The sequence below is a fragment of the Astatotilapia calliptera genome, chromosome 10 (assembly GCF_964374335.1).
Source record: "Astatotilapia calliptera chromosome 10, fAstCal68.1, whole genome shotgun sequence".
NCBI lineage: Eukaryota > Metazoa > Chordata > Actinopteri > Cichliformes > Cichlidae > Astatotilapia > Astatotilapia calliptera.
The window spans coordinates 28,629,559-28,657,525 of record NC_137431.1 but is presented as its reverse complement, the minus strand read 5'-3'; the positions used below and the strand labels follow the sequence as shown (position 1 = coordinate 28,657,525).

The window sequence follows — 27,967 nt, the reverse complement described above, 5'->3', positions numbered from 1 at the left end:
GCGCCTTCAAATAAAATGTATTATTATAGTTATTATTATTACTAATTATTCCATCTCCAGCTTAAGTCACTTTCTCTTAAACAGGAAAGGCTTCTGAATCAGCACAGATGAGCGTACAGATACTTCACAACTTCTCCCAAAATTCAGAAGTTCTTTATCAGAGAGTTTGGGAGCTCTCTGAAGATCCCCAGTATTAGACTGCACAGCTGCAAATATTTGGTGGTCTGGTTTGTGTTTATGCATTCACTTGCCGACCAAAAGATCACCGGATCAATAGCAGCCAGACACACAGATCCTCGTATCTCTTACATAATAAAGCATGAAAGTCCACTTAAAGCTCAGAGCCACATAAAGCTGCTCGTCACCATCGTAAACGCTGCTGAGATAAAATAATCTCTCGTGTCATGAGAGTGAGGGTCAGAGGAGTTTGTTGCGGCTGTGAACTTTAGCACCACTCTTCTAAAACGGCACACTGTGAGATAATCTGTAACCACGTCAGCAGGAGGAAGCTTGTTTACAAACCATCGAGCACGTGCCGCTCTGTCAACCAAGCAGCAGGTCTAAAGGAACGCCGTGCATTCGTTTAACAGGCTGAGGGGCCGAAGGTCACATGTTTGTCATCTGTTCTGCGCTGACGATGATCCACGCTGAGGAAAAATGGAGACGCTGGTGTTGGGCATTTGTTTGGAGAGTGTGAGACGCCTGAGGAAGAGGAGGAGGCGGCGGAGGAAAGGACACAAAGGTCGTGTTGTGTAACCAGCACCATGTGAGCCATGGTTGGGGGGGTGGGGGGATTTTATTGGATCTCTGTTTCTGATAATCCAAACCTCAGAGAGAGGAGATTAACCGTCACTTGGTTGTGTGTTTCACTGATGAAAAGACCCCAAATGACACATTTACTGTATGTATGATATATAAACTACACTACACACATTCTAGGCAGATTTTGTTTGGCTAGTCTTTGTATTTATCCTCAAATTGGATCTAAATGACTACAATTCCTCATCCGAGGACCCACGAATGTCTGCATGGAAACTTCCCTGCCACCTTCCAATAAAAACACAGCATTTAACATTTTTCAGACATATTTTTAATCAAAATACTGCATTTAAATTACAACATTATAGAAAACCACTATACATTTTGTTCACAGACAAATGTTTTTAACCACATTCTTATTTAAAATAATTATCCCAGTTTTACAATCAGAAACTGGCACTGTAGAAGTTTTTTAAGATCAATTGTCTTTACTTCAGATTCAGTGTTGTGCCCCAAAAATAAAACACCAAAGTCCCACCAGCACCACATACAGTATAATTCTAGCACCTGAACCTTTAAATACAGTAAACTACCAGACAGACGCGTTAACGAGCCAAACGTGAGATTAAACCAATAAAAGATCAAAGGTTTAGTCACCCAAAACCAACCATCACCATTAGCATGTCCTACAACTGAGGTCCAGTTTTCTTTAACATGCTACATGAAGTAGAAAAGCAAGACATCTGAAGGTTTAAGGCTTTGAAAACATGGTTAATAAAACCAAACATCTGCAGTCCTTTTCTCCAACAACACCCAGTTTGGCAATAAGAGTGAATTAAACACTTTTATAATGTTGTTTTATGGCATTTGGAGATTGTACGTGGCTGCATGTGTCTTAAATTCTTTCTGCTGCTCTCTTATTAACGAGAGATTGCCACAGCTGATCCATACACAGAATAACCTTCCAGGCACAACCTCAAATGGATTGGAGTCTTCTTCTGGTCTCGAACCGGGGATCTTTCTTCACACCTCTGAAAACATGTCCTGATATCAGTGATATCAAGCTTAAGAAAAGCTTGGAATGTGGCTCCCGCAATCCAGAACAGACCCAGGCTATTGTACTCCTAATGGCGTGCCAAACCAAAATAAATGGAAGGGTCGTGCAAGCCGGATCCATCCGCTGTGGTGACGCTCATGGGAAATAAGGGAGCAGCATAAATAATTAAAGTCATGAATCTACCAGACTTCATAGAGAAAAAGATACATTTTAGTAGGTGCACCATCACACCTACTTGTTTGCATATTAACCACTTAGCTGCTTGTGCTCTGTCCGTATTTTTAAAATCTGTGCGCTTCTGTTGTTCTTCAGCTTCGTCACATGTGCGATGACATAAGCACAAATATACATTCAGCTTAATAGTGCATACATTCATCGTTGTTGTGCTTATGACAATTTTCACGTTATTTTTTGGCAATACTTTAAATATTTGTGCTTAAATCTTAAGACTAAGATTCATGAAAATAACTATTGATAAAAATGGCACTAACCGTGCATATCCAGGGCTGTTTTCCTGTTAAATGTAGGGCAACTAGAAAATTTATGCTTTTTGGTAGCTGCAGTGGTATTATAGCTAACATTTAATTGCACATGAAGAAAGAAGAATTAAGATTTTAGGTCAACCTTAAGCCACAGAATGCATATGTTATTTTTAACATTTAAAATAGTGTTTTAACAGCAGGTTTGAGCCTCTGTATGAAGCACATTTGTCATCTTTTAGTGAGAAACTGAAGCCACTTTTGTGTTCTGATTAGCTGCCAGCTTTCTAACAGTGTATTTGACATCTTAGCTGACATTTGCTGTTCAGTGACAGTAAAAGTGCGTTTTACCCTGACAGTACCCACACATTACAGTGTGTATTGTTTTTTTATGTGTTCACAGACATTTTGAAGGTGAGGCAACCCTGCAGTGCAGCATTAATAACAAAAGAAAAACAAAAGCTGGCTGTGCTGCTGTTATCCGTTAAGACATGAGGAATAAAACAGGCACTGCTTTTCCCCCTCGCACCTACTGGGTCTTCTTTTTCTGGATGACAGGAACGTCCAGCCCAACGGTACTCCCACCAAACAGGAAAGGGATGATCTTCTCAAACAGCAGGATGCAGCTCACCACGCCTGCACACACACGTTAGACACAGGAAGTTATTTTGGTAACAACAAGCAGACATATGTCAGGTATGAGTCGTGCATTTAAATGACAGGCCAAGCTTCTTTATTTAGAGGACAGTCATCCTAATCGAACCATGAAGTAGCTTGTAGAGCAGGTCGGTCCTGAGCGCTTAGTCAGTTATCTTATTTGCCGAGAGTTAGAAAAGACAACAAATACCACACTCACATCTAAAAGTGGACATGAGATCATAAAGAGTGGACTCCAGTCTGCTGCTTACCTAAAACTGGTCCCAGCCAGTACACAAAACAGTACTCCAGGTAGGTGTGGCCGCTGCAGGGGAACTGAACTGAGAAGGCCAATACTGGGTTGAAAACGGCTCCGGAAATCTCTCCACCTGCACAAAACAAAAGATGGAAGAATAATTAATTTACTTTATGGGCATGGAACCATCTACACTTTTAACCCACATGCTGAGGAGGGTAAATATGCATGCTTGCTGCATTTAATAATTGCACTTTTGCAAGAACAAAGGCTGACAGGATGGTTTAAATTCTGGATTTAGTAGGATTGTGATCAGTATTTTAGTTGTGCCGTTTAGATCTTGATTTCTTGTGGGTCTATGTTGTGGTTCCCAGGACAGTACAATGTTTCTGACAGAAACCATGGCAGGGTGATTGCCAGTATTCATGTGCAGGATTGTTCTTAACATTAAAAAAAAAAAAGAAAAAAAAAGAAAAAAAAAGTTTTCCGGGTCTGTGCGGTGTACGGGGCACAAACTGTGACCCTTTCTATTTAAAGGGGGTTTCATTTACTTGTTTAGACTTGTGAAGAGTAGGAAGTGCCCCTCATTAACACACCTGCATAAACTGCTGCCGTTACAACAGCAGCGATGAAGTGCACCTGGAGTCTTTCGTCCAGTTTGTGGACGTGCATGCAGGCAGCCTGGAAAACGAAGGCGCAGGCCAGCTCCACCACCGCGGCCTCCAGCAGCGTCCCGCCTAGGGGATCGAAGCACCTGAAGTCAGTGCTCTGGTGCTGCAGGTGAATGTCGGAGAGACCCTGCGACCACACGGAGGCGACATAAGACTGCGAGGCGACGGCAGCTGCGAATTGGAGCATAATGAGGACGCCGGCCGCTCTTAAGCTGCGGGTCCCGCGGCACACACTCTCTAGAGCCGCGGTGGGGTTACAGGTCGCGTCCTGGAAAGTTACCAAGTGGACAAGAGTCACCGTGTAGGTGAGAGCCAGGCCGTAACTGAGCTCCAGGTGGGCCGAGTCTCCCAGCAGTTTGAGTTCATGCGTGCAGCAGCAGAGCTGGAATGTGGACGCCGCCTCCAGCAGGTAAATCCGGTAATCTCTCGGGAACACACGCGCTGCGGAGCGGATCAGCTCGCTGAGGAGCACCGAAACCCCCAGCACCGCTACGGAAACCCACAGGTAGGTCATCTCCCGGCTCTTCACTGCCCCATACGGTCTGACCTCAATGCATAAGCCGCTCCTCGTGACGGGGTCAACTTTCCGGACTTATCTGTCAGAGTAAAGTCTACTTGATCCACGCTGCTGCGTCAAGGCGCACGGATTGAGACCGCCTTCAAAATAAAAGTGGGGATTTGAATGCCTGATAATTAAAAGTATTTAGAGTCAAAATACTTAAGTGCCAGCGAGACACCGCTTTGTTCCACATGTTCAGTCAGAATATAAGCATGAAAAAAAACTCCATAGAGGTGTAATATGTTTTCGTGGTAAAAAGAAATAGATAAATCCACAGTGACTTTAAAGGCCAACTACTAAAAGTGGGCAATAAATGGGGAGCTGCAGTGATTGGCGGGATTACTCACAGCAAGCATCCTTATCAAACCGGTTACAAGAGTCAGCCTGAGGGCACTTTCTCTTTCAGTTTGTAATTCGATGTTTTACAATACGCAGTTCTAATTTACTGTATTATTCTTTAAAAAAAAAAAAAAAAAAAATCTAAACAAAGGAAAACCGGCACATACCTGTGACAGCATTAAAATCTGTATAATGTAATGTAAATGCAAAAAAAAAAAAAAAAAAAAAAAAGGGGTAAAAGCACAAAAACACAGAATATTAATTATAAACATTGTAAAACATGACTGATCTCTGTATCGAGTCTGTTTTCACCGAGTCTCTCTTTAGATATGATGCAGTCACCATTTCTCCCATTCAAAGCTCAAACGTGGGGACAGTCCTCTTCTTTTGCTGCTGTAACTTTCTATGCAGTTCATGTTCCTGCTGATCACACCACACATGCCTGTAAAGGCACATAGTTCCATGCTCTTTCTGTAAGAAATGCTTTTCCAATATGTGGCGAGGTTTTGTACAAAACCAGAAAAATGAGTCAAATTACCAGCAGCAGATTTAGTTTTAGTTAACTATACTCACACACTGCTCTGGCTTCCTTCAACAGCCCAAAGACACGAATGTTAGCTTAACTGGTGATTCTAAATTGGCCCTAGACGTGAATGTGAGTGGGAACGGTCTCTTTGTTGGCCTTTAGATGGACTTTTGCAAGTCAGAATTTTTGGATTAATAATGACATTAAATGTCCACCACTTTGGAGGGCCCCGAGTGCCAAAACGAATTAAATAAACGTATAATTACATATTTAATAAAATGCGTCAAATTACAATGGGAAATTGATTAAATATATAATTATGATTCAATTTAATTAAATATTTCCAGTTTTAATTGATACATTTAATTAACAATGTATTTGTTCATGTTGGCACTCATAGTCCTCTGTAACTACGAACTGGTCTGTTCCTTATAGCGCTTGGTTCCATTTCTGTCTACAAAGTGTTAAATAACAAAACAAAAAACAGGCATGATTTCCTCCACTAACAGGCAGGGTGGAATTACTTCAGCTGACACAGTTAAAGGTGGGGTGCACCCCAGACCTGCTGACTATTAATTTTCCTGTTTGGCCTCGAGTTATTTTTAGTGTCCCATAGGAACCCATGCTTTATTTTGAAAAGTCAAATCAGGAATGGGGAGGTAAATATTTTGAAGGGCTTAACATTTGACCTCGCTACCAGTGAGAAGTTCAGGCAGAGGCATCGGAAATCAGACAGTTCATTGAAAACCTGTTCTGACAGGTTTTAAACATCATGCAGGTGTGTGCACATGAACTGTAGCAGGAGAAAGGCATTGGAGCACCTTTCATACACCCTGTGCTAATATCCAGGGTGCAGTGGTGGTGATCCTCTACATGTAGAGGGGGGAGTTCCATGTTTTATGGATATGGTGTTACTGTGTAAGAGAGAAGTTTTCAACAGTCATGAAAACTGGTTTTCTGTTTGCACAGCATCCTTTGACCTATATTAACTGGCCACTTTAGTTGGTATACCACGCTAGTGCCTGACATAGACTCAGCAACGTTCTTTGAAACACACACAGATTCATCAGGTGAACATGCACGATGTTAATCTCCTGTTCCCCATCCAAACAGGTCAGTTCTGATCCTACCATCCAAAAGTCACAGCAGAAATGGAGGCCCATCAGATCAGGCAACATTTTTTGTCCAGTGTCGGTGAACTTGCCTTTGAGCTTTTCTTTTTGCTGGCGTGGTCTTCTGCCGCTGTAGCCCCTCTGCTTCAAGGTTCTACATGTTGTGCATTCAGACTGTTGTCTTTCTATTGGCTCAAAGTGGTCTGGCCATTGCCCAGAGAGCTGCCACTCACTGGATAAATGCCAAGCATATCAGCAGGTTCTGAAATACTCAGACCAGCCTGCCACGTGTAGTCACCTTTCTGCCCCATTCTGATGCTTAGATTGAATTTCAGTAGGTCCTCTTGACCATGTCTATGTAAGACTTGCATAGATGAAATTTAAGTAATAATTCTATCCAGCTGTGCTTATTTCTGCTTCAAGGAGTGAATGGGTTAAATGCAGAGAGGAATTTCCCCACGGGGATCAATAAATAAAGTATACATTATCAATATTTGCCCCCAGTGTTCCCAAAAACACTGGATAATTGCTCCAGGTGGCTGCAGTTACGCTAATGCAATATAAAAATGGAGTACACTGACATTGAGATGTAAGATTTGCATAATAAGTAATAATTCAGACAGACAGTAATAATATACCGTCTGTCTACATCCCTCTATCCTTTCTCCAGCTCACGTGGTGAGCTGTACTTCGGTTTTCTGTACTAGCTCCCTTTACAGGCCTCCTGTGTCCACAACCATAATGCTCAGCCATAATCATTGCCCATTATTCTAATTAGTAACTCACTAACCTCATTCTTCAGATACCAATTTTACCAATCCCTGTAATAAGGGCAAAATGATCACATTTCTACTTCCGGACCTAATAATTTCATTCCTGTGCCCTGTAAATCACAGCCTGACAGTTTAACAGTTATTGGCCTTCTTAACTGCAGATCTTTGTCCAATAAATCTTTTACTCTAAACTATTTCCTTATTTTTTTGTATTAAGCAGATTTGGCTGGGGATTGCTGCCCCCTTGTGGAACTTTGTCCACCCAACAATTTTTAAAGAATTAGTTTGGTCCATTGTTTATCAGCAGCCTCCTAAATCCCGCTCTGAATTCTCAAAGTTCTGAAATCTGCTTTCATCTGATCTTACATTTAATCTAATTCTTCTAATTGTGCAGCTCTTGATAATGTGGCCTCCTTAAAATCCAAATTTGCTCCAGTCGTTCTTTTACCTTGGATCAATGATCATATTTGTCATCATAGATGAGAGAGCAGAAAAGCTGAACCTAGATGGAAAAAACCTCCATGTGGGCTACCAGCACACAAAGTAGTTATTAACCTCGTTCAACTGACTTAAAAGATGCAAGAATATCCCGTTTCTCTAGCTTGATTAGCAATAATAGGCACAACCATCAGTTCCTGTTTAACACCATCGACAGGGTCTGGTGTTGATTATCATTTATGTAGGTTTATTCAACATGCCAAGTATTTGTCTTTCTGTGCAAGAAAAGCCTACACACAGTGTGATACAATTTTCTATATGCATTCAATAATGTGAGAAAATTAATATCAGAAGTTCCCTTCGGGTGCTGCAGTGTCTTTAGAGTCCAAAGGCATGCAAGTTGCCTGAAGTATACATTTTCTAATGGTGCATCAAAAATACATTTCAACCAGGGATGCGGAGTTATTATCTATCATCTGGGTGCATGCCAGATTACTTAAAAACAGCCACTGTCATCTGTTAACTTAAAAGAAAAAGCATTGACTACAGGCCCATTTCCAAACTTCTAATAATTTTTAAAATCCTCAAAAGCTGTGGCCCATCAGTTACTTGGAGTGGTTGAGGGCAAAAACACATTTTCATATATATTCCAGTCAAATCATTGATCATACCATTCACTCTGACAGACTGGAGTTGGATTGGTTTCTCTGACACTTCTTTAAAAAGACGTTTCATCATATTTATCAAATATTTCAGAAATCATATTAATAAATGGATGGCCTCATCAGTGACCCTCGGGGATGAATTTCTGGACACATTCTTTGTATGCATTTCTTACATTACTATGCAGACAATATGCAGTTATTCTTTTCTGTTAAGACACAGATTAGATTACTGACACTAGATTACTGCAGCTCATGTTAAACTGAACAAAGCACCAATTACCTGATTTCATCTGGTTCTGCTGGACTCCTGACTAGTAGCTGGAAATCTGTTTCCATTTTGCATATTAAGTGTTATACGTGACTCCCTGCGATCCATAAGATCATTTTATTGTTTATACATGCAGATTGTTTTATACATGATTTTTTTTTTAAATTGTCTAATTATATTTTTTGTCCTTACCATTTTTCTAACTGGTTCTTAATGGTTTTGAAAATGCATTTTATTTTATTTTATATCAGAATCAACCTTTTGGGGCTTAAGGTTAGGACTGATTTTTAATTGAGATGCTGTGGTATGATCCAAAAACCCGTAACTCATCCGATCAAGAGATCCAAACAATTGAACGTATTTTAGTTTGATGGGCAGCAACAATGAATGCCTGGAGGAAGTTTGCAGTGTTGGACATCAAATAGACTTTAATGACCAGTTTCCCTGCATTTGACATTTGCATCCTCACGTGTCGCTCCCTCACATGATGTCTGTAAAAGCTCAGGCCTGCAGTACAGAAGTGCTATTACCATGGTGGGATTAGTTGGGCCGCTGCTGCTTTGGTCTGGAATGTAAAATGAGCTATTCCATCCATTAATTACTGTTTGATTAGCATTTCAGCGATGGAAAGAAAATGAACTTTGACTTAAAAAAAAAAAATCTGCTAAGTAACATCTCATCAACCTCCGCTTTACATTATATAAAGGCTGAACTCAAGCTGCTTTACACTCTTACATTTTCTTTATGTTAAATTGAACTAGACTATTTCTACCATTGTCCTTCACATGCTGCTGCTTGTGATCTGCCTGACTTGGCATTTCCTATTTGTGCAGAATTTGTTAATATTTACAAAGTCTGTCCGGCAGCTGCAGTGGGAGTCTGCCCACCCAGTGGGAATAAAAGTTCAAGCAAAACAAGATGAACTACTAGACATTTATTCTGTTTATGGTGTAAAAGCAGCTATTTATCTGCTTTAAGAGGTTCATGTAAACAAAGCTCTATCTGCGGGTGTACAGGGTGGGCCATTTATATGGATACACCGTAATAACATGGGAATGGTTGGTGATATTAAAGTCCTGTTTGTGGCACATGAGTATATGTGAGGGGGCAAACTCCTCAAGATGGGTGGTGACCATGGTGACCATTTAGAAGTCGGCCATCTTGGATACAACTTTTGTTTTTTTTTCCCAATAGGAAGAGGGCCATGTGACACATCAAACTTATTGGTAATGTCACAAGAAAAACAATGGTGTGCTTTGTTTCAACGTAACTTTATTCTTTCATGAGTTATTTACAAGTTTCTCTTTGTTCACAGCCATTGACATGTCGAAGAGGTTAACACGTGAGGAGCGGATCGAAATTGTGTTGATATCTGGTGAACGCAGTAACCGGGTCATTGCAGCAGATTTCAATGCAAGACACCCTACGAGACCACCCATCTCCCATGCTACAGTTAGCAAACTGCTTGCTAAGTTCCGTGAAACTGGTTCAGTGTTGGATTTGCCAAATGTGGACGCAAGAAAACTGTCACTAATGAAGAAACATCAGTGGCTGTCCTAGCTTCATTCAGCAAGAGCCCACAGTGTAGCACTCGCCGCATGTCACTGGAGAGTGGCATTAGTCGAACATCCCTTTGGCGGATATTAGCTACTCACAAATGGCACCCTTACAAACTCCAGCTACTGCAGCATCTCAATGAGGATGACCCAGATCGGCGCACAGAATTTGCAGAACGGGCAAAACAAAAATTGGAACAGGACCCTCAGTTCACGCAGAAGATTTTGTTCAGTGATGAGGCAAACTTTTATGTGAATGGTGACGTTAACAAACAAAAACACCACTATTGGTCTGACACTAACCCACACTGGATGGATCCCTCCAAGACTGTTGGACCAACAAAAGTGATGGTTTGGTGTGGTATATGGGGTACGACAATAGTGGGTCCATTCTTCATCAATGGAAACTTCAAGGCCACTGGATATTTGAAATTGCTACATGATGATGTGTTTCCCTCTTTATGCACTGAAGCTGGCACGTTCCCTGAGTTTTTCCAGCAAGATGGTGCACCACCACATTATGGGTGCCAGGTCCGAGCATTCCTAGATGAACAGTTTCCTGGAAAGTGGATTGGTGGTCGTGGGCCAGTTGAATGGCCCCCAAGCTCCCCCGATCTGACCCCCTTAGACTTTTATCTTTGGCACCTGAAACTACGGATACTGGATGCCTGTGCTGGCATTTCTCCTGCGGTGTTGCTATCAGTGTGTGAAGAGTGGGAGAAGAGGGTTGCATTGACAATCCAACACAATGGGCAGCACATTGAACACATTTTATAAGTGGTCAGAAGCTTGTAAATAACTCATGAAAGAATAAAGTTACGTTGAAACCAAGCACACCATTGTTTTTCTTGTGACATTACCAATAAGTTTGATGTGTCACATGGCCCTCTTCCTATTGAAAAAACAAAAGTTGTATCCAAGATGGCCGACTTCTAAATGGCCACCATGGTCACCACCCATCTTGAGGAGTTTGCCCCCTCACATATACTAATGTGCCACAAACAGGACTTTAATATCACCAACCATTCCCATGTTATTACGGTGTATCCATATAAATGGCCCACCCTGTAGATGTTAGTGAAGGAATCACTTTGTTTGGGCTTTAACTTCACTTGATATTCAGAAAGCAGAGTTCCTGTCTGGACCGGAGAGATGACACATTAGCCATTCAGGGGGCGGAAGAGCATGAGATGGAAAGCATGACCAGACTCGGGGGTGCACTGCAATCCGATGAAAACTCTGTACAGACTGTTAACTGTGTCATTAGGAAAAAATGAATCCGGATGATTCAGGATGATTTTTTTCCCCTTTTCTGCTCTCGTATTCAGAATGCATTCACCCCTTAGTTGTGCTGCTGAAGGACTCTCCTCTTGTCACTCCCCTAGTGTTTTTATGCCATCTATTTGTCATTAAATTTTTCTCTTCTCTCTCTCGTGAGGTCTGTGCTCTTTTCCTCTTCTTTACCTTCACCTCCAGATGGAGCAGATCCTGACCCTCACTGAACTTGCTGCTCAAAGATCATCTATTGTTCACTTAATAAAACTAAAGCACCTTAAAGCAACTGCTATGAACGTATGCAAAATCAATATAACTGAATTTCTACAGGTTTGCAAACAGATGACCAGCTATACAGATATTCCAAGACTGTTCATTGATATTGGAAAGGAAAAAAACATGCTCACCTAAATTTTTCTTCTGTTTGTTAATATTTTGTCGTTTATTGTAAGGAGGAGGTGGTTCAGAGGAAGCGGGAGCTTGTTACCATCATGGGCTCATCTGATCAGAATGAGAATGAAGTCATCAATCACTTACAGGTTTCTCATTTAACTGAATAATCAGTATTGAAGGACACACATGGACTGCTAACTCTGAAAAGAAACAAAATTTGATGTAAGTCATTCATTAAATTAGAATAATACGTGAACTGAGGAGACCCAAACAAAAACTCACCTCAGCTGACACCCATGTGGGAAAGGAGGAGTGAAAGTGAGCTGTAGGTGAGTGCAGTCCTTATATAATGTGTGACAGGTGAGTGCAATTAAGGGCAAGCACCAGACCCAATCAAGTGTGAGGAAAAGAAACAAGGTGAATTTGGTGAAGTGAGTGAGTGCGCTGAAAGGTGAGTCTTTACAACATTTATCATGGTTTCCTCATTTTTTTTTCATATAATGTAAAACAAGCTGATTATTTGTACAGTTTTATGTATAAAATACTTAAACAATAAATAGTGGGTTTGTCTTTCTTGAGACCCCCATCTCTGACATGAAACTGGATGAATCACCTAAATTATAGTGGATAGTAGATGTTTTCATACCAGTAACATTGCTAGCCGGAGTAGCCTGGGATGGACTCGGATTGATCTTTCAGTGACCTGTGAAATTAAAGATTTATACATGTGTCTCTTAGGCAGTATCATTAGAAGTCACAGCATACATTTTCACTTCTATGCAGAGTGACACTAAAAAACTATTTCATGCATTTATGACTTCTAGGCTGGACTACTGTAATTTGTTATTATCAGGATGCCCTAAAAACTCCCTGAAAAGCTTTCAGTTGGTCCAAAATGCTGCAGCAAGAGCACTGACAGGGACTAGAAAGAGAGAGCATATTTCTCCTATATCGGCTTCTCTTCATTGGTTTCCAGTTAAATCCAAAATAGAATTGAAAATCCTGATCCTCACATACAAGTTCTTGAATCATCAGGTGCCGTCTTATCTTAATGACCTTGTAGTACTGTATCACCCCATTAGGACACTTCGCTCTCAGACTGCTGGTTTGCTTGTGGGTCCTAGAACAGACACATCTCTACTTTTAAGGCTAGGCTTAAAACTTTACTTTTTGACAAAGCTTATAGTTGGGGGTGCATCAGGTGACCCCAAATCCTCACTTATGCTGCAATGGGCTTAGACTGCTAGGGACTTCCCATGATGCACTGGGTGTTTCTCCTGTCACCCGTTTTCACTCACTATGTGTTTATACACCTCTCTGCATTTTATTATGAGTTATTATGAAACTATGGCTCTCTTCCACAGCATGTCTTTGTCCTGTGTTCCTCCCCTCAACCCCAACCAGTCTCACCTGATTCTGCTGGAGGTTTCTTCCCACTTTCGCCTAAGTGCTTGGTCACAGCGGGTTGTCTGATTGATGGGGTTTCCTGTTTTCTCTGTGTTACTGTTGGGTCCTCACAATATTAAGCGCCTTGAGGCGACTGTTGTTGTGATTTGACGCAAAATAGAATTGAGTTCCTTTACAATAACTGCCCAAATAAATGTTTAGAAATAGTTCATTTATTTCTTTATCTATTCGCTTATGGGACCCGTGTATTTTAAAGCCCGCCTGCAAACCAAGCTTTCCTTGGGATGACGACGACGATGATGATGGTCGCAGTGTCTTTCCACGACTGCGGCAACAGGTGGCGGTGGATGACACAGAGGTGCAGGACATCAACAGCAGTAAAGCAGAGGAACAGTTACAATCTTCTCATTTCCGTGTTAATTTCAAAATAAAGCCGCTCTGTTGCCTCATACTTGCAAATATTTACTAAATATTCTCGATACATATAAAATCTCGCTATGGAGTGTAAATAAAAGCTAAATGGCGAAAAAATAATGCACAAGATTGTATAAAACCGGTAAAATCCTACTGCAGACGTGTGTGCCTGTATTTTTGAAGGCAGGGCCTTTCCCCTGGTCCCCGTGTTAGTAATTCCCGCTGACTTGACCCGTTTTCCGAGGCCATCTGCTCCGGACGACTGCACACTGCGGCTTCTTCTCTGCCGTTTACCCGGAGGGAGAACCGGCCTGGAGGTAGGAGATCTGTCCTTACGACATAACAAAAAACAGGCTGAAGTGGAAGCTGCACAGTGTTTTTGTAACGATCCGCTGCTCGCTTGAGCTCTGAACAGGTCCTCAGGTGCCGTTCTTTGTTTTATGGAGCGTTCATCACCAGAGTGCGTTAAATAAATGTACAATTTTAATATTTTCATGCTGGTTTGCGAACGCGCTTAGTGTGCTTTACTCATTTAGCACTTTTTATGATGAAATAGTCTAAATCTTTAATTCGGCCACGATACAACACACGAAGGAAAGTGTTAAGTGAATCAAAAAAGTGAGATTTGAGTCTGATTAAAAGTTTGCAAGATTTAGCACCATAATCCCAGGTTGGTTGTCTTTAGTTTCGTGATGACTGGTGGATATTTTGTCATGTCATGTTTTATGATTTCCAGGAAGTGGACCCATGACAATCTGCCATGAAATGCCAGTGATGCTGAAATCAGGAAACAATTGTTTCTTTTTTTAAATACTTGAATCAGTTTCATCTGTCTTCACTTTATTTCAGTCAATACACAAGCGCACTATAAGTAAATCTGTCTTAAAGGGGGAAAACACAACTAGTGAGGCTTTCTTTGTTCTCCTGTAGTGATAATGACCCATTTGAGTATCATATGTGAAGAAGCCTGCCAGTGATGGACAAAACCGACCAGTGAGCTGTGTAACTTTAGCTTTCTGGGAGCTGAGCCCAGAGGAGTTAGACGGTTTCTCAGTGTTATCCTATTAAAAAAAAAAAAAACCAAACAAACCACAAAACAAAACAAAAAGACAGTAAATAATAGCTCAGGTTTAGCTTGCACACATTGTATGCCACAATATACCCTAAAAGTGATGCTTTAGTAGCTATTGGACAATTTCAATGCAAACTTAAGACCCTTTTAGCCTCTGTTTTATACCTGTTTTACTTGATTTGCCTCTTTTCTGATGTTTTAGCTTGGATTTGAATTTGTCTGGTTGTCTTAGTCGATTTTTCTTATTTCTGTGTGCGTTGGAGCAGGATGGAGGCTGTGGCAGTGTGTGTATGAGCCATGGCGTCTACATTGTCGCAGTGGTTTCGTAGCCTTCGTGTGAAGTTGCTGCAACGTTATGAGCACCAGCCTTTCGTGTCATGTTTGGCTGGTTTGTACGGCTGCCAGTGGAAACACTACAAGAGGAGTCAGCCTGAGGGCTGCTGCTGCAACAAGGTCAGGAAGCAGCAACACAAGAGCCACTTCTGCTCCAGCCAAAGTCATCTGTTTATTATCATTGGAATTAATGAATCATACTGTGGTTAAGTTTACAGGAGTTTCAGTGTTTTGGGTTTTTTTTATTTTAAGTTCTAGTGTTCCTACCAAATTTAAAGTCCAGGGAAACTGAATGTTTTGGAATTTATTTTTTAAAGATTGAATATAAGAAATCAGCACAGAACTCTAGGCCCTATACGTAAGTCGTCTCTGTGGCCCCCTTTCCTTTCTTGAGTCATTCAGTGCTCTGAAAAAGCATGTACCTCCTTCCTGTTCTCTTATTTTTTGTTTTGCATGTTTGCACCCTTACATGTTTCAGATCATCAAATTTTAATATTAGACAAAGATAACCGGAGTAAATAGAAAATTCAGGTTTAGGGAAAAAAGCTCTCTTAATCCACAAAGGCTCAAATATATACATACACTCACATATTTGAATAAGTGGTCCTGAAGGTTCAACAGTGTCCTTTAAGCCCTATTAACTTCTAATTGGTGATCATGATTGACTACAGTTGGTAGTTGTGAGCATAAAAAGGATTTGTTTGACAGCACTCAATGGATTGATGAATACTCAAAATAATAGGGAGCTGCAAGAAAATATGAGATCTGGAAGAAGATCCAAACTGTGATCTTCAAATGGGAGTAAACTGGTTAGGATGTTCAGGAACCACCAGGGCTCATCCCTGTCATGGGCTTTTGAACCTGAGAATACTGTAGCAAGTGTCAAGCATGGTGGCGGTAGCATCATGCTTGGGGACTGTGCAGTGGTTGGAATAGTGAACCTCCAAATTCTTCACTTTCACTTCAAATCAACAACCAACAGGACATTGATCCCAAACGCACAACAAAACTATTTTTGGAAGGGATAAAGCCGGATGGAACAGCCTTCCCAGAGACCCGACCTCAACCCTTTTGAAATTTTGTGGACTATGTCTAAAAGCCAGGTCTGTGCAACAAATTCAAATGAACTCAAAAGAGTTGTCAAATATTTACCCAAAATTGTGCCAGAAACTTGTTGATGGATATCAAAAGGATCTAGTCGAGGTACAACTTGCTAATGGACATTTAACCAAATATTAGTAGGAGTCTATGTGTATGTTTGAGCTGGTATATATACTTTTGACTCTGTGGGTTAGAGGAACACACTCAAAAATTGAAACCTGTGCACCCAATTCTTTTTCTAAAGCCATCTAAAGTTGAGATGCTGTGTTTGGAAAGAGAGGAGTAAAAGCACTCAAAATATGCTGAAAAAAAATGCTGAATAATTAAATTTAGAGACACGTGTGGTCAGCAACATGAATTTTATCGTCAAACCAAACAGCAAACAGGAAAAAAAACACTAATAAATCGTTGTGGGAGAATATAAGTCAGCTACAGTTGGAGGAAGATGAAACAAATCAATAAAAGGAAATGAGGTAAGGGTGATGTTGATTCTTTGTTTTGTTTTCTGCAGTTATTGATTTCAGTATTTGCATTTCTACAACTGTAAAAGTCACCAAATGAGAAATAATTTTCAGACATTACAGTTAAACAACTTCATTTCGCTTTTTTATTGTGCTGATGCTGAACAGAGCTGTCGGTTGGAGCTCCTCTGTCTCTGTAAAACTCAGAGGAAGTCTTAAAATGCCACGGAAACAGAGCAGTAAACAGTGCGGGGGGCTGGATTTAACTCGGGGAATAACAAAAACAAATTTCTCTCATTGTTTTGTCTCCTCTGTCATCAGTTGGAGGGTGCTAGCTTTGCTGTGCTTGTGGCGGCTTTCTGCTTGACGCTGCTGTTCCTCTACTTCTGGGGACAAGCCAAGAATGACTACAATGACTTTGACTGGTGGGTGGAGCGACTCCTGCACTTATAGTACTGTCGTAGGTAAACATAGAGCTGTTCACATTAATCTGCTGCAGGAATCATTGGTGCTAAATTTACGTTCATATGTCTTTGTTGACTGAACATGTAACAAACGTTTTTCTGCCTTCATGTCTGTTGTGCTTCCTCTCATTTGGCTGAAGGTTTAACTTCGGGAACCTGGGCTTCTGGTTCCCGTGGTCTGTGGTGCTGCTGGCTGTCGCTGTGGTCTTCTTCACCTACGTCACAGTGCTTGTGGTGAGACACAAACGCTGCATTGGCTTTTCATCTCTCATCTCGATTTCTTCTACTTGTCTTTTTAGCTGACTGGATAATTTATCCAAGTGGTGTCAACTTTTTACTGTTGCTTTTTTTGTCTTATTTTGTAGTGTTTTTGGAAAGTTTTTTTTAGAAAAAAGTCTTATTTATTTTTTTTAACCACAGATTGTTCATTTAAGTTCTCTTTTATATTTTATTGATACAACAGCATTAAAATAGGAACCTCAATCACTTTTAGTAATTTCCTTTCAAACACAAATTTGAAGCAACTGATCGATTGTTTAAAACCCGAAAAATGAAAGCAAACACTTAAATATTGTATATATTTAATCCACCATCACTGAAATTATCTTGTAACTTGTAACTGCAATTGTTCGCGCCAGCAGCCGCCCAGATTTGAAACATTCACATTCTGTTCACTTCCTCATCCTCAGGCCCTGCACCGACTATACAGGGAGAGAGAATAATTAGCACTCTGGGTGTACCACTCACCCCAGCTGATGCCATGCCCTTAACCATCCTACCCTATCTCTCTCCCACAAATCATACCCTCCCCCCACCATAAGTGGATTCATGGGAAATCGATTGATCTGCAACCCCGCAGCAGTTTTATGCTGGTGTTTTCACTCATTCCTGGGCTACTTTGACATTTTGACACCTTTGCTTTGCTGCAGAGTTATGCAAGAGATCAATTTCTTATTGCTCTCATAAATATGCAGGAAAAGCTGGGAGGCTGTTAGTCATTAAGAGTGGAAACATGGGAACCAGTAAGCCTGCCAGTAAGCCCTGTTCGTAGTACAAAAATACACCTATCAACATTTCTGCACGCTTCTGAGGTCACTAATCGCTCCTGTTTGGGATTTGCATATTTTCCCAGTACTTTGAATTCTCCAGGTAGACCAGCTTCCTCCTGCAGTCCAAAGGCACGCTCATGAAATCAGTCATAAATCGGCCACAGGCCAGTGAAACTGTGGTTATCAGTCTTTCCGTGAGGTAGTCTAGTTATGTCATGCAACTTGCCTTTCTTTTTCTTACCCAACAATCAGTCCCTGGTTTTGCCGGAGACCTCCTCCTGTTAGCAGGGAGCTCCTCCCCACTGTAACCATAAAGGGCTTCTGCAGGGTCTTTATCATACAACATAAAGCTGCTCGAGACAGCTGCTGTGAAGTGGTAGATTAGAAAGCAAGTGCGTAAATGGTTCCAACATATAACTCCAAACTGATGTAACACTTTCTTCATCTGCAGATGAAATACATGTTAGTTTCAAAATTTAAGTGGGTGTTTGTAAATTTAAAAGAAACAAGATTCACTGTTTGTGTGTTTACTAAATCGACGAGCTCATGAGAACCTGGCCAGATCATAAGTGTGAAAGCAGTTTTACAAAGGCAATGAGAGGTCAGGTTTTTATATAAACTCTGCTCTGGCTGCTTTAAACTTTGCCAAGCGCCGCCCTTATGCATTCATGTGACATTCCTGTGTGCAAGAGGAGTTTTATGTGCTCATCTTTTAACCCATAACCATGCCCACTATGTTATGTTGTTATCTTATGTCCTTTCCTGTTTCGTGTGCTACAGGAACGTTACAGTTAATGATAAAAATAGTGCAGAACCAGAACACAAAGAGCACAAAACAGGCTTGTCTGAGCACAAAAGTCAGTTTTATTATGGGAATTTTAAAGCCAGTACAGAAATGCAAGCCCTTTGGTGAATGCATTTATTAACTATATCTCACATAGACTTTGAACTATTCCTCAGACTAGCTCAGGCTTTGCCCAGAAAGTCTCATCATCTCTTCCCAAGTTTATTTTGTCTGTACTTTTCTGTCTCTGCAGCTGCTGGCTGTGTGCTTGCTGTCAGAGGGCCAGAAGCTTTATTTACACTGGAGCCACAAGGTAACTCAGTGATGTGTCTCATAGTTTTTATGGAATGTCGGGTCAATGCAGTGTCACTGGAACTGGTCAGCAGCTTTTTCATAGATTTTTGTTTGCAGACTTCAAATACAATTCTGAGCTCAGACATGAATTTCTGCACAGTAATTATGGTGGATAATTACTGTCAGTCTTAAAGGGACTTTTCTTTATTTTCTCTGTTAATTTTACTAAAGTGGTCATAGGCAATAGTTCTTCAGGCTTTCTGAAGGTCTTTCAAAATTCTTCTTTGAACGCTGGCTGACCTGACATTTTCACAGGGATTTCATTTATTTTTTGTTAAGCCACTTAACATGGACCTATGAATCATTCAAGCACAGTAAAATCACCTAACATATGGGGATGATCTAGTATCTACACATAAAAGAACCGATTTTAAATGATATCTTTTAACACTTTGTTACTAGCAGCCTGTGGCAAAAGCATATTATTTGTGTCCCCATTACTTTACCTGGATCTATGAAAAATTCCAAAGATAAAATAGTTTCCGTGTCTGAAAGTCTTTTCCTTAAGAAGTAGGAAAAAGAGAGAGAGAAATCTGGACCTTCGGTTGATTCATCGACTGCTCATTGAAGTCTATCAGAAAAAGTCTCAGTGGAAAGATGGCCGTAACGAAGCCGTTCTTAAGGAAGGTTAAAAAGGCTGAGATATGCCACATTACACAAGAGCTGGACTGAAAATTAGTGGCAACAGGTCTGATGGAGATACATTTTTGCTTCAAATCGTCAGTAAGTACAGAGGAGGTCAGGATAGAGAGACAACAGCGAGTGTCTTCAGCTATATTTAAAACACAGTGGATGCTCGGTCATGGTTTAGGCTGCATTTGACCATAGTGGTGTTTGGGACCTTTTCAAAACCAGTGGAAAACACCATCAGATTCTAATCCACCATGAAAAACCATCTGAAAAAACACACTGCTAGTGCAGTAAAAACATACTGGGATAGAAAAACACACAGTGGAAAACTATACTATCCATGTTTGTTGTTCTCCTTATATTCACCCAGACATTATCCTTAAAATTGACCTGCTAATTCTTTTCTCTGAGCTTATTAGGATGTTTTATTCACTGGATGCTAAAGAAAAAAATCACCAGAATGAATCAATTCTAGTCAGTGTCGCCAAATGAAGATGTTTTCTATCCATATGAAACATTTTTCATGTTTCTACACGTTGACACTGTTTTTTGCAGATCGGGATCCTGGTGAGCCTGACGGTCTCCGTCATCGCCATGGCCGTCTTGTCCAACCTGTGGAGTAAAGAATGGAGGACGCTGCTGCTGTCCTTCCAGGTGACGCTCTTCTTCTCCTCCTTAACGTAACTTTTTCTGTGTGTCTATGATTTCCACTTCTCGTGTTAGATTTAACTAGATTTTTTTTTTTCCCTCTTGTTCATGACCAGGTAACAGCACCTTTCTTACATGTGGGCGGAGTCTTACTGATGACATCACTGGCTTGGCCTGTTGCTTTGCATTTCTTTCGCATGAAAAGCACGGGTGAGTCTCAGACATGCTTTTAAAATATTTGGTTTTATTCTGATATATGAAAAGATGATAAACATAAAAACTCATATTTAAAGTAAATTGAAAAATAAGTTTTCAAGAAACACAAGAAAAGCACAATATGGGCAAAATACACTCAGCAGACACTTTCTTAGGTACAACTGATCAACTAACCAATTACATTAGAGCAACTCAGTGCATTTAGGCATGTAAAGGTGCTTAAGTGACTTTGAGTATTTCAGGAACTGATGGTCTTACTGGGATTTTCCAACTCATCCAAACGACCTCACAACACTTTCTTCTCACCTATACATCCACGAACTGTGAAGCAGGTTAGAAAAATACTGAGGGGAAAAACACACACACACACAGATTCCTTCATTTATTAGTTAGGAGCAGTTGTTTTTAATTTCTTTCTCTTCGTGTTTATGCTTTATATTGTGTGTTTGTGTTTTAGTACGGCGAGGCCTGATCATGGCCGTGTACCTGACCGTCCTGTTGTCCCTCTACTTGATTCCCCTCGGGTTGTATTCTCCTTGTATCAAAGAGAAGGGAACCCTGGGCCCTGCACCGGCTCTCATTGGCCACAGAGGAGCCCCTATGGTGAGCAAAAACACAGTACACAGTCCTGTACACTAAAGTGAGAGAGCAGCAGTATTTCAATTGTCCTAGTGTCACATGTGACAAAGTAAAACAGAGAATTTTTCTTTCTTTGTAACAGAAATAAGCAGATTTTGATTTTCTTTTCTTAAACAAACAGTTACTGTTCATGAGAGGAAAGGATTTTTTACATGCTGTTGTAAAACCTTTTGGTCTGTAAAAGAGTTTTAAGCCTGAATGTGACACAACATAAATGAGTGTAATGTGAAATATGTTCTTGGGCACCGCTCAGGCCCTGAACTGACACAAAAACAAAGGGAAGCTCACATCCTTCGTGTGTTTTGTTCAGAGCTGAGAGAAAGTCCCCCGCATGCACTGACTGCTACTGCAAGTTGCTGTTCTCTGTTGATCTCATTCTGCAGCTCGCTCCAGAAAACACCCTGATGTCCTTTGAGAAGGCGGTGGAGGCTGGGTGTGACAGTCTGGAGACGGATGTCACCATCAGGTCAGCGAGGAGCTCTCTGCGAAAGCATGTGTGTTCAATTATGGTACAATGGCCCTGAGAGCCCAGTGCAATGCAGCCTAAACAGTATTTAGAAAACATGCTGCAAAGTGACAAAGCAATCACATGTCAGCAGCTTACTTTTTCACATAATCACTGCACAGTCTCAGTTATTGTAAAACACTTTCAAAACTCTGAGCAGAGCACCCTGGGCTTTATTATGCAAACGGCGTCTTATTGACTTTGTTCTGTGTGATTTTTGTTCTGTATTTATTGCTCATTTAGTAACTGTTATGTAAAGTGTATATTTTGAATAACTTGTTCAGCACTTCGGTCAGCTGGGGTTATTTAAAATGTCCTATAGAAACAAACGTGGCTTTAAAACCGCAACCAAATACGCAGATGCTGCAGAATCAACAGTGGGCGTGGCCAACGACTGTCTCGATTGATCATGTGACCAAACATTTGTGGATGTCTTGCCATCTTGTTTCACTTCCTGTTAATTGTGGTGTTTTTTCTGCTGATGACTGATCTGATTTCAGATTAACGTTACAAAATGTGAACTTCTAATTGCAACAGCTGCAACAATGAACCACAGTCTTCTTTATCTAATAGTATAACATTTCTGATTCCTGCAGCGTTGGCTCTATTACTTTTGGTTCTTTTTGTGGCGGACACTTTTCTACCACATGGTATTTAATTATGTGTAAAATACAGTCAGATCCAGTGACATTTTTTGTAGTTTTGCTTCTCTAAACCAGCTCAGATTTAAAACCATTCAAGACTGTTTAATGCTTAGATCCATTTTGAAACGCAGTCCTCCATTTTTGCAATTGGACAGTTGACTGATACGCAGTATCATGGGTGAGAGCTGTTCTCGTCCTTTTAGGGAGATAAAAGATCTGAAGTAGATTCCAAATCTGGTATATTTTCACTGGTACATTCAATATGAGATCCAAAGAGATACTGCCAACGGTTGCTCCTGACTGAGCCTGGTTCTGCCGGAGGTTTCTTCCTGTTAAAAGGGAGCTTTTCCTTCCCACCGTCGCCAAAGTGCTTGCTTGTAGGGGGTCATCTGATTGTTGGGGTTTTCTATGTATTATTGGTCTTTACCTTACAATATAAAGAACCTTTAGGCAACTTTTTTAATTGATTTGGACGTCACTCATTAATAAACTACTGTTATGAGTGTTATCCCTTACATTTACAAAAAATATTGTTTATTAAAGTCGAGTATAAAGAATAAGAATCAAAGTATCCAATAAATCTAATGATAATCGACTTTTTGAGGAATTCATTGGCATTTTAAATTCCCCAAGTTTGTGTAATCGTGAATGTAAAGTATTGATAAAAGAATTTGAGCATTTGAGCCAGTAGCTCTCTACATACATGCTCACTGAAGACCAAGCACTTAGCCAGGTCTCAGTGAACCCTATTAAACTTTAAATACAATAACTTTTCAGGCAAGCTGACTTTTCTGTTTCTGAAAAGCTCCCTGCCCCATTTAGAGTCTCATACTGTTGTCCTGTCCTTGTAGTTTTGATGGAGTGCCTTTTCTGATGCATGACTACACTCTGCAGCGGACGACCAACATCCATGAAGTTTTCCCAAACCGGACCAATACTCCAGCTGCCAGGTTTACCTGGAACGAGCTGGAGAGCCTGAACGCTGGGGACTGGTTCCTGTCTGTGAGTCTGCCATTTAATGACCTTTCCCATGATAGTCATAGCTATTCTCTGATGTTTGAAAAATGTAACCAAAGAAAAAAAGCTCTAAAAAAATAAGGAAGAATTATTGATTTTATTCACTGCATGTTTGAGGGGTCAGCTAATAACCTCTCTGATATTCTTTTACCTGCTGTTTGCCGTAGATGGGCTCAGAGCACAGCTGCTAATCTTTTCTATTCAAATAAGCCATTTGAAGTGTTTTGAGCATGTCTACCTGACACACTGGGGTAAACTCAGGGCATGTTGGAGAGATTGCATCACTTGGTTGGCCTGGAAATGCGTCCCAGAAGAGGGTTAGAGCGGGAGGAGGTAGCTGGGGAGAGAGAACCCTGGCCCAGACTAGAATAAGTGGCAGAAAATGGATGTACGGATGTAATGAAATGCTAAAAAAGAAAAAAAAAGATTGTTTGTTTACTATATTCGAGGTTTAAGAGTGTTACTATAACTACAGGAGGGAGTTGAGCATGTTTGGACACAAATGAATTCCTCATGACAACAGCCAAAAATGGGGAAAAAAAAAAATCAGCTGGCCAATGAAAAGCATATCACATGTCATATGAAATCACTGTATTGATTGGTTATTGATGGTCACCCCCTGCAGCACAACCCATTTGGCACGGCTGGCTCTCTGAACGCAGACGACCGACAGCGAGCTGGAAACCAGTCGGTCTGTAGCCTGCAGGCCTTCCTCCAGCTGGCAGCTCAGACGGGCAAACTCGTGATCTTCGACCTCTATCGGCCACCCAGAGATCACCCTTTCAGAGACACCTGGATCCAGCGCACGCTCGAGGTCATCCAGAACGAATCATCCATCCATTCCTCACAGGTGAGGCTTATTTATTTCTCTATCACCAGACTCCACTGTGAAATGTTGTAATTTAGCATTTTACCGTTTGAAAAGAGTAAAGAGTGCAGTTACTGTGAGTGAGTAGTAGGTAACACTGCTTGCGTGCCATATCTAGGTGCTTTGGCTGCCATCAAATCTCAGAGCTCTGGTCCAGGAACTCGATCCTGAGCTCCAGCAGACTTCAGGCAGTCGGCTCCCTCTAGAGGAGCTCCAGAGTAACCACATCGTCAAACTCAACCTGGACTACACTTCCATGTCTGCTGAGCTCATCAGGTAACACAAGTGTGTGTGTGTGTCTATACTGTCATCCTCCTTAGTTTAGAAATATTCATGACTTTCTCCTCTCCTGTGTGTAGGGAGTACACTGCAGTAAACATCACCACAAACTTGTATGTGATCAGCCAGCCGTGGCTCTACTCTCTAGCCTGGTGTGCTGGAGTGCATTCAGTCACCACTAACGCCCCCCAGCTGCTCAGCACCATCAGTTCCCCTTTGTTTATCATGGTAAGTTCAAGCAATGCGCTTCATGTCTGACATCAACCTGTTCTCTCTCTTTCTTACTGCAGATGCTTTTATTTTGAAACACCTGACCTAGTGATGATACCATATAGTTAGGAGTGGGGAGTAAGGGTACCAATTTTGAGGTAGTTTGGATGAGGTGCGGTTGTAGTATCATGTAGTGGGGCTTTACCTTTTATGGTCCAAGCTGCTGAAGCAACCTACCAAATCACATCAGTCATCCAGTATAATCAGGGATTAAACCAAACTCATAGTAACTCCTATTTAACCTTCAGTAGTCCAGTTTCTGGTTTTAATTATTATTTTACCCTATTCCTGCTTGTTTAATCGATTGCAATTTTTAGGTTCTAATAATTGTTCATGCATGCGTGTTTTAAAGTATCCTGCGGTTGAGTGTTTTATGTTTTTTATCTGTAAAAACACAACGTACACCGTGTATATCGTGAGCTTGTGCTACATAAATAAAGTTTTGCTTGCTTTTGTTGTTACATTTGTTTCTTATATCTGTTTTAATACATCATTTAGTCATCTAAAGCACTAAAACACATCTGTAGCATGCTAAATTATGTTATAATACACATTGTTACATATCATTGGGCAATTCTTTACCAGAGAGGTGTTGAAATCTTTTCAAGTGTGTTCTCGGCTTTGATTAACTCTTGATATTTCTTTTTATAGTACTACAGCCGGCAGGCCTCCTGGTCGATTAAGTGCTTGGTTACTTTAACTTGCAGCACCATCTTGTGGTAGAAATGAGTGCTACAAGCTTTATCAGGGAAGCTTTTAAACCATATTTAATCACAGGAATTTGCAGTAATTATCAAGATGATAAAAGGAATGATAAAATGAACTGTGGTTTTATCTGTTACCTTTTTATTATTGTTTCATGTGTGAAAGATATTAATATTCACCTGTTCACTTCCATACGGTCTCTTCTGATCTGCTTCTCAGAGTCCCGATGAGTACAAACTGATGTGGATTCTTACTGATCTGATGTCCTTTGTGCTGATCCTCCTTATCTTCTTCTTCCACAGGTGGAAAACACACACACACACGCACACACACCTACCTCGCATCCAATACATCCAACCTGTATTCTGATGTAATCGCGATGTTTCGCTCTCTATCAAGATGAAAATGTGTTTTCAGATGGAGAGAGAGAGAACTGGCCTTCTGCACGGGCAGCAGGATCAAGTTGGAAGGTGGCACTTACAGCAAATTTAAAAAGGGTAACTTACCATAAAATAAACGTCAGACTTAAAAAAAAAAAAAAAAAAAACTAGAAGAAAACTGGAGTCTAGATATGTGATGCACACAGACATTTTCATCTCTAGGCTAAATTAAAATCACCCCATTGAGAGTAAACAATGATTTTTTTTTTTTCTGTACTTATATAAAGAATCTGGTGTTTAAAACCCCACAAATACATCAAATAAAGAATCAACTAAATGGAAATATAACCATCAGATTGGTTAAATTTATCAATAAAAAATGAATTTGTCATGAACTATGCACTTTGTATTTATACATGTAGAAAATGTAATATAGTATATATTGGGAAATTGCCATTATAAGGTTGTTTACAGACTTAAACTGATTTATTTTCTTACAGTATAGGTTTTCACAAAGGTTTAATTATGAGATGAGGAAGTAGACGTACACTGTAATCAGTGCAAAACAAACAGGTCTAACATCTTATTTGCAATGCAAATGCAATGATTATAAATCAACAATTGTTTTTCACAGTTGCAAAACATTTTTGGGGAGTCCTGTGTTAATACAATGTGATGGAATTAGTGTGATTTGTGATTATTTCTCATCTACCTCCTGTAGTTTAAGGAGCTGGTTTGATGTTTCACACTGAGGACTGAATTAGAGGACTGAAAATGTTAACAAGCAAAAAGAAAAAAGAAAAAAACACAACCAAGTGTGTGTGTATATAATGTTTCCAGCTTGTGAAAAAAATGAGGATTTAAATTTTTTTCATGGGGGTGTTTGAACTTTTGGTCAGAAAAACCAAAACATCTAAGATGCCACCTTAAATTATAGAAAACTACTTTTACATTTTTAATTTATAGTTAATTTTATAGTTTAATACACCCTTTAATAACTCCATGACCTTTTCTATAGCATCTTTCATTCTATATGAAGTCAATCAGTACCTCCCATCTGAACCCCTCAGAATCAGCTGATTGGTGGGTTTTTTTTTTTATGACAACTTTAGTATATTTAATGAAGCCACACAAACTTTTACCTTCATACTAAGAAAGTATTCCAAGAACACAAGGCTAGGTTGGACTCATTTTTTCAAACAAACAAACTGCAGATAAATCAATTCCCACTGCCACAATATGTGTATCATATCCTGAGAACCTGCCTCTTTGAAGCTAAAAGAGGACACCCAAAAACATGAGATATCATTGGAAAAACCAGCATGTCCTCTATAGAGCACATCATCAGGACTTATTAGGCTCAATTAAGTCAAAAGATATAGACCAAAAACAAATGTTCATTACAGCGGATATAAATGAATAGGACTCGTCTTATGAGGATATAAGTGCATAAAATTGCCATATGTAGCAACTTAACTTAAAAACTGAAAATTCATATATGCAAATGGGAGTTTCCAGAAGGATTTTTCTGGTCCAGGCTTTATGGGGCTAAAAACCCAACATTTTGACTTATGGACAGCTAATTTTTCTTTCTTCTGACTATATCTTCTCTCTCAGAGCTGAGTGATATCTGGTCGGTCTCCAGTGGGAACTCAGCAGCGGAAAGGATGCCCAGCCTGGCGGCTGTAACAGAGCACTATGTCTGCTGAGCCTTCGAAGCCCAATCACACACTGCCAACCTCGAAAAACTGTCTTAATGAATTAAAGTGTCTGAAACAATGCTTCACTCTTGATTTATCTGGTTTAGCGTTTTAAATAATTTTACGTTAGACTTAAAATGATTAGCAACAGCTAGCAGCTTAGTTTAGCTTAGCACAATAACTGGAAACACAAGGGAACAGCTAGCCTGGCTCTGGCTAAAGCTAACAAAAATCCAGTGTCTTATTAGATGGCACTTGTTAAACC

General features: G+C 40.4%; 2 protein-coding genes across 5 annotated transcripts; one reads left to right on the top strand and one right to left on the bottom strand.

Annotated features, from left to right (window-relative positions):
- Positions 1-1,067: 1,067 nt before the first annotated feature.
- LOC113030645 (aquaporin-11-like) lies at positions 1,068-5,621 on the bottom strand. The gene is made up of 3 exons (XM_026182279.2): positions 3,784-5,621; positions 3,204-3,320; positions 1,068-2,931 (listed from the first exon to the last, which is right to left on the bottom strand). The coding sequence occupies exons 1-3, from the start codon at positions 4,370-4,372 to the stop codon at positions 2,825-2,827; spliced, it is 813 nt and encodes a 270-aa protein (XP_026038064.1). The 5' UTR covers positions 4,373-5,621; the 3' UTR covers positions 1,068-2,824.
- Positions 4,234-27,783, top strand: gdpd4b (glycerophosphodiester phosphodiesterase domain containing 4b). Of its 4 annotated transcripts, none has more exons than XM_080307602.1 (16): positions 4,234-4,363; positions 14,922-15,108; positions 16,872-16,975; positions 17,155-17,248; positions 19,101-19,160; positions 20,387-20,485; positions 20,596-20,689; positions 21,153-21,298; positions 21,718-21,800; positions 23,335-23,485; positions 24,126-24,350; positions 24,487-24,644; positions 24,728-24,875; positions 25,842-25,924; positions 26,040-26,119; positions 27,620-27,783. In XM_080307602.1, exons 2-16 carry the CDS (start codon positions 14,953-14,955, stop codon positions 27,709-27,711), a joined length of 1,773 nt encoding a protein of 590 aa, XP_080163728.1. In that variant the 5' UTR covers positions 4,234-4,363; positions 14,922-14,952; the 3' UTR covers positions 27,712-27,783. The 4 variants fall into 4 exon arrangements, with proteins under 4 accessions (XP_080163728.1, XP_026038061.2, XP_026038060.2 ...); XM_026182276.2 differs by lacking the exon at positions 4,234-4,363 and adding an exon at positions 11,806-12,213; XM_026182275.2 differs by lacking the exon at positions 4,234-4,363 and adding an exon at positions 13,744-13,900.
- Positions 27,784-27,967: the final 184 nt, after the last annotated feature.

Coding starts and splice junctions, on each gene's coding strand:
- LOC113030645 (XM_026182279.2), bottom strand. CDS start 4,372: ATGACCTACCTGTGGGTTTCCGTAGCGGTGCTGGGGGTTTCGGTGCTC. Junction 3,321..3,783: donor AACGGCAGCAGTTTATGCAG/GTGTGTTAATGA, acceptor TGTTTTGTGCAG/GTGGAGAGATTTCCGGAGCC. Junction 2,932..3,203: donor CTGGCTGGGACCAGTTTTAG/GTAAGCAGCAGA, acceptor GTGTGTGTGCAG/GCGTGGTGAGCTGCATCCTG.
- gdpd4b (XM_080307602.1), top strand. CDS start 14,953: ATGGCGTCTACATTGTCGCAGTGGTTTCGTAGCCTTCGTGTGAAGTTG. Junction 15,109..16,871: donor AGGGCTGCTGCTGCAACAAG/GTCAGGAAGCAG, acceptor CTCTGTCATCAG/TTGGAGGGTGCTAGCTTTGC. Junction 24,645..24,727: donor ATGTCTGCTGAGCTCATCAG/GTAACACAAGTG, acceptor TCCTGTGTGTAG/GGAGTACACTGCAGTAAACA.